The sequence below is a fragment of the Sinocyclocheilus anshuiensis genome, unplaced genomic scaffold (genome assembly GCF_001515605.1).
Source record: "Sinocyclocheilus anshuiensis isolate Anshui unplaced genomic scaffold, SAMN03320099.WGS_v1.1 scaffold745, whole genome shotgun sequence".
NCBI classification, from domain to species: Eukaryota; Metazoa; Chordata; class Actinopteri; order Cypriniformes; family Cyprinidae; genus Sinocyclocheilus; species Sinocyclocheilus anshuiensis.
In genome coordinates, this window is record NW_015540128.1 from 61,320 (window position 1) to 68,336 (window position 7,017).

The 7,017-nt window shown below is 36.8% G+C and overlaps 1 protein-coding gene across 1 annotated transcript in view; it reads right to left on the minus strand.

Annotated features, from left to right (window-relative positions):
* Positions 1–7,017, minus strand: part of LOC107687252 (citron Rho-interacting kinase-like) — a gene marked incomplete at its 3' end in the record, with an annotated part of 75,577 nt that overhangs the window by 61,117 nt on the left and 7,443 nt on the right. Inside the window, exons 6-9 of the mRNA XM_016484508.1 lie at positions 4,708–4,850; positions 3,775–3,868; positions 3,372–3,578; positions 2,517–2,670 (exon numbers count right to left, since the gene is read on the minus strand). Coding sequence (XP_016339994.1) covers positions 2,517–2,670; positions 3,372–3,578; positions 3,775–3,868; positions 4,708–4,850 — 598 coding nt within the window. The remainder of the gene's footprint in view (positions 1–2,516; positions 2,671–3,371; positions 3,579–3,774; positions 3,869–4,707; positions 4,851–7,017) is intronic.

Below are 7,017 nucleotides of genomic sequence, written 5' to 3' on the forward strand. Positions count from 1 at the left end.
AAGTGTGTGTGTGTGTGTGTGTGTGAGAGAGTGAGTGAGTGAGTGAGTGAGTGAGTGAGAGTGTGTGTACCTGGTATTTATCACATTATGGGGACCAAATGTCCCCACAAGGATAGTAATACTAGTAAATTTTGACCTTGTGGGGACATTTTTGAGGTCCTCATGAGGAAACAAGCTTATAAATCATACAGAATGAGTTTTTTTGAGAAAGTAAAAATGCACAAAGTTTCCTGTAAGGGGTAGGTTTAGGGGTAGGGTTGGCGTAGGGCAATAGCACATACAGTTTGTACAGTATAAAAACCATTACGCCTATGGAATGTCCCCATAAAACATGGAAACACAACATAACGTGTGTGTGTGTGTGTGTGTGTGTGTGTGTGTGTGTGTGTGTGTGTGTGTGAGTGAGTGGGTGAGTGTGGTGTTATCTCATCAGGGTTTGGCTGTGTGACTATCTGAGCCCTTCTCTCTGTGAGAACACCTGCACACTCCATAATCTGACTAATTCCACAGAAATCCACCCGCTGCCCCCCAGAGGATCACAAGTGTGTGTGTGTGTGTGTGTAAGTTAATGCATTAATAAACATATGATGGCTTTTTATTTTCCAATAAACATAGTTTGTTATCAGAGTGTGACTGCAAATGCTGTCATATGATATCAACTGATTTTCCAGTGCTATATATACAGTATGCACATCACTACACATGGTAGCACTACTGCAATATATTTACTGTAATAAAGCAGTACTAAATCTGTGATTCAAGATAATGCTCATGCTGCCCAACCCGAGCTAACAATCCTAAAGTCTTAAAGCAGATATAGAAGAAACTCTGAGCTTTACGCCACAGGCTTAATGAATTATTTCAGATCATCTGTGTTTCACTTAGGCATGGGCCGGTATGAGATTCTGACGGTATGATAACCTTAGATAAAAAAAATGTCACGTTTCACGGTATCACGGTATTGCGATTACAGATCTAAAATATGTTATTTTTAAATGTCTGGGTAAAAAAACAACTTTTTTTTTCCACTGAACACATTTTATTTTTAAGAAACATATAGAACATTTTGGAACAGTAAACATGTCAGGCTAAATAATTAGAATAAATAATTTAATTAATTAAATGCAGTCACTTAAGTGAGCCTAAACCTGCAGCTCAACAATAATCAGAACATAAATAAATTATTTTCTTTAAAAAAAAAAAAAATCCCTATAAATGAAAAAAATTCTGTCACTTAAGTGAGCTTAAACCTGCAGCTCAATAATTAAAAATATAATCAAAACATAATTTCTGTAAAAAACAAAATAAAAAAATTAATAAAAAATGCATGCATAAACCTGCAGCTCAACAAGGTTTTTGGAGACATGCTCGCTTTCTACACATTCATCTTTCAGTCCAAGTTATGATGCAGGAATGTTCACCTTTCCCGGATTAAGTTCGGAGCTATGGTTTGGAGCGGTGAGGTACGAGGATGTGTGCGCACACACACATAAGGAAAGAGAGAGCGCGAGTGTCACACACACACACACACGTGCACGCGGTCTCTCCGTACAACACTCAGTGGCAACGTGTTTTGTTTTTTTATTGCGTGATTTTGAACAGATGTAAACAATGGCAGGAGGCTTAAAAGTATAGACGTGATACCAGCTAAATTTAATTATTGTACTAAATCGCAGAAAAGTAGGCTACAGTACGTACTTTAGACTGCTATTCCTCACTCTGTGAAGTAACGTGAGGGAGGAAACTAGTTGACGTTAGCTAGTTAATTAGCCATGTTATCTGCCTCGGTAGCAAGCCAAATAGTATTTATTTCAACACTGAAACAAACGGTGGGTGGGTCTCTGTCTTGATCGGGGGTGAAAGAGGGAGAAAACCGAAGATGACACAGATATATAGTTTATGTTCGACTTGGAAGTATTTATTTAGCGATCGGCGCTAAAACGTCATCTGTACGGAACATCATTGTGTACGGAACATGGTTAGTCTACGTTACCCGAAAAATTCCCATACGACAGACTTCGTCTTTTTCGACGGGGGAAAAAGTTCCAGGGATTCATCTCCTTCGGCCATCCTACACACAGGTGACTCCGCTCGCACCAACCGGAGAGGGAGGGGTCATGTGACTCGCTACGCTCTTCGCTGCACACAACTGAGGGAGTCCTGCACTTTCCGTCTTTGACGACACGCAAAAAAACTGCGCATACCGCAGGAACGGTATAACGGAAAATTTTAGTGGTTTTGAAACCGTGACTTTTCCAAACCGCGGTATACCTTGAAACCAATCTGTGCACTCAGACACATCCCAGCCCACTATAACAAATCCTGCAATTACACCAGAGAAGTAATCACTAAAGGCGACAGAAATAGCAGCAAGTCAGGCTAATGATTAATAACCTGTAATTAACAGGTACATGGAAATATTACGTTGCAGACACATTGACGAGGCCTCTGATGGCAGCGCGGCTTTATTGTGCTTCAGAACGAATTAACTTAACTCCGAGCACCGAATGTCTTACCGTGTCTCAGGTTGGTCCAGTCGACAGAGGAGAAGAACGGATGTGAGCGCAGGCCCTCGTATCCCAGACGCTCCCGCGATCCACATAACAAACTCTGCAGCAGGTCGACAAACTGAGCGCTGGCTTTGGGTTCCTCTGGAAACTTCAGAAAACGCTGGCAGCAAAACACAAGCAAGAGAACATAAATTTTTGCATGCAGAGTTGGGTTTTAAATATAAAATATTTAATTGAAAATTCCAAAAAGTAAAACTAAACTAAACTAAAAAGAAATTTAAAATAAAATCAGAACTGGTGTCAAGCATATGCTAGATTATTCATTAAATTTCAAATGAACACAATTAAACACATTTAGAATTAAGTCTCACTTCCAGGAAACTGAAAAAAAAAAAAAACGTATGAAACAAGTAAAATAGTATAATTATTAAAAGTTAAACATAATGCTGGCATGATTTAACATTGTTTATCATTAAATAAATAAAAAGGAAAATCATATGGAATCATGCATTATTAGGGTTGCAAAAAGTTGGAAAATTTCCAGTAAATTTCGGAAATATTCCAGAAATTTTGGAAACTTTCCAGGATTTTTTTTTTGGAATATTCCAGGGATTTTTGGAAAGTTTCCGGAAATTTTCCACCCCTTTGCAACCCTATGCATTATACATATATGCATTATAAAACCACATATTTTTACTAAACAACTTGTGTAGCAAAATGAAAAATTCTGGAATGCAAACTAATCAGTGAATCCGTGTTTTGAACCTACTCATTAAAGCAACTATTATCTTGGAAGACAAATAGTGTAATTCAGACTGAACTTCCAAACATCACACCCTCAGCAGAAGCTGCTAGATTCACCTGAAAGTTCATGATGTTGTTGATGGTTTTTGTGGACGTGCTGTCAGCGAAGGGCGATTTCATGTAGATCATTTCATAAGCGATGATGCCCAGAGACCACCAGTCGCTCTCAGGGCCGTAGCTGCACGTCGGCCCTCCATTGGGCGTGGACAGGATCTCAGGGGCCAGGAAGTCTTGAGTGCCCACCGGGAGTTTGGAGCATGTGACCTGCCCCAGATAACAACACCGTTCAATTCATCTGTGTCCAAACTCTGACTGTTTAAAGTGGATGTGTAACATGGTCCATTAACACCACATTTAAACATATTCAACTGATATCAAACATGATCGGTCCTTCCTGAACAGATCGAAAGGCTCCTCTCTGAATAAGTTGACATCAGAATGACGTCTTCACACTCATTACCGTTCTGTTAGCAGTCAGTCTGGCTGCTGATCCAAAGTCGACCAGTTTAATGTGACCCGTCCGGTCGATCAGAACGTTCTCTGGTTTAATATCTCTGACAAAAGAAAGAGAAGCAGAAATGAATGAGGACCAGAAACAAGAACGAGAGGATTTAGTAAGAACTAAATCCTCTACTTTTTACTAGGGGATTTTACTAACCTTTAAAATAAAATAAAATAATATAAATAAATAAATAATTAAAATTAAATTAAATTAAATTAAATTATTTAATTTTATTTTAATTAATTTTAATTTTATTTTATCTTATTTAATTTTAATAAATGTTATTTTATTTTATCTTAATTTTAATTTTATTAACACTTAAAATAAAATAAAATTAAATTAATTAAAATTAAATAAGACACCGCACGCATTATGATAGACCTATAGAAAAAAATATTTGAATCTTTTTCTTTTCTAAGAATGGCTTAACTTGAAGTGCTGTAAAAAAAAAATTGGAAAAAAAAATATTATTTTAAGGTACTTTATGATATGTTGCCATACGGCAACAGCATACAATAGTGGATCTAACTTAGAATAAGTGTAAGCTTACTTATAATTAATATTTTTCCTCATAAATGTTGGTTGTGTTGATTCAATTGGTGATATTATAAGCTTTTAAACAGTACTTACTTATAATTGACACCTTATACATACTTTCCAACAACTAAAACTGAAGTCTTAAAATTAACTTTTAGCAGGACAACACATTTACAATTCCTCTCTTCCAGGAAAAATCAAATAAACACAAAAAAAAACATCAGTCAAATGTTCAACAGAAAGAGAATGTGTAATACCTTTATAGCAATAGAAAATAGTAAATCATGGTAATGGCTGGGACAAACTAAAGGATTTTGCTATTTAACAAAGATAATAGTGTGTGTTTCGTTGTACCTGTGCACGTATCCCATCTGATGGACCGAGTGAATGGCCTGCACGAGCTCCGCCAGGTAAAACTGAGCCATAGACTCGTCTAACTGATCTTCATATCTGTTCATCAAAGCCATGAGATCACCGCCAGGCAGAAACTCCATCACCTGGACAAAACATGAACTCATGAACAGCATTTGATGCAATGGATTCAGTCAAAAACATTAAAAAAAAAAAAATTATCAGCTCTCAAAAGTTTTTAGGCACTTCAGTCAAACTTTAAAAAAATGTAAATATCATGGCATTAGAAATAGCAAAATACTAAACAAATGCTACAAGATTTTTCTTCATCACTTTTGCATTTAATCAGCTAGGGTTTTGATTTTAAAACCTCTTTTACAAATGTTTTGTTTTGTAAAGTGTGCAATCTTTCTTTATAAATGACACTTGTTTTGACATTTTATCCAATGAAATGACAGTCCGAGTGCCTCAGAAGTGAATGTAATGAGCACATAACGAGTTTACAGTAACTGAGCATCATGTGTACAGCAGACCTCACAACGTGATCTTGCGTAATAATAAACACCTGTAAGTGAATCTATTATAGCACAAAACATCTTCGTACGGTTGGTTTAATTAGCAGCCACTCGTCTCGATCACACATACACATAATAAATAAAAGCTTGTGATTACACCATTACCATTCTAATTAGCTAATTAGCTTAAAAACTGCATCTCTAGAGAGCGGCGTATGTGCAAACCCAAAGAAAAACAGCAGAGAAAAGCACAGAGAGAGCGGTATAGGAATGACTGCGTGGTTATTTATAGGCACAGTATCTGCCACAATATCAGACTGAAACCACACCACAGGCTCAAATTAATTACTCTATAATAGATCTGAACATGTAAACAGAGAGATTTCTGATGTATGAACCTCACAGACTCCAGCACAAGAATGTATGCATGCAAATGTAAACAGTTAATTATTTATTGTGATTATTTGGTGATTTACAGCAGCGCTGCATCTCTAATTGAGCATCGGCAGAGTCTCGTCTGACTGATACATCAATAATACATTTTAATAAATGCAGAATAGCATTTTACTGGAATAGAACATGAAAGTGATCATAATCATTAAAATTATGTCCCGAAATTCCCGAGAGATTATACAAGACTCGTTCTCTCATTAAAACACACTTCACACACTGCTTTAATTCATCTACTAACAACGTCCAGTGTGTTTACATGCGACACACAGCAATTCTGTCATTTTTCTCCTTTATCTCGAGAACATTTCCACCACAGCTCAGATGATTTGTTGTATTTGATCACATTCTGTGGTGGAAAAGACATTCGAAGCATTTCTGGAATAAAATGTCTGATTCCTTTCCTTTGTCTCAATGACACAATGATAATACTGTTTTCATCACACATCACGTCTCATGTTTCTCAAGCTCTGTGTCCTGGGTAAACAAGTACACTAACTTCTGATGAAACATAAGAGACAAAACTGCTAGTAATGGTGAAAAAGATAAAATGCACACATTTTTCATTAAATATTTTTTCATGACAAAATAATGTATTTTTTATATAAAATTTCTATAAAACTATAATTTGTATTTTATATATTGTATATATTTCATATTTATAACAAAATAATTATATAATTATAATTGTATTTATTATATATATCTCAAATTATAATATATTTTGTATATTTAATATTACGAATATAAATAAACTTCCCTCCACACCGTTACTAAAGCTCAAACGCACTCCGCACATGCTCCAGATGAGATCTGCCCCTGTGTGACGGCTCTGGGGCAAACCAGCACCACACAAACAAGCACACAGAACGGTGCATGAAAACACACATACACACGCCCACACAAACACAGACAAGAGAACATGAATGGAAAGCAAAGCCGGCGGGACACAAACGGCAAGCCCAGGTATCCTAGCAACAAGCTAGCAAGGGTCTTTTCAGCGCATCGCTCGGGTAAAGACAGATTTCTGTTTTTCCCCCCTCTTTTGCTGGGGGCGTCTGGAACGAGGGAGGTGGCAGAAATAGAAACTGTCTCTTTAGTCACTTGGAGCTTCATGCGTTTGCCCTCATGAGAAGCTGGAAAGCCTCCACAACACCCCACAGATACTGCGTAATCACTGTCTGTGCAATATTACACTAAAACACACCTTAATAATACTGTAACACTGATTCCAAACAGACAATGTTGTAATTATAAGTGCTGTTTAATAAAATTAGGGATTCCCTGAACAAACATATGTGTCCCTGCAGCACAAAAGCAGTCTTAAGTCGCTGGGGTATATTTGTAG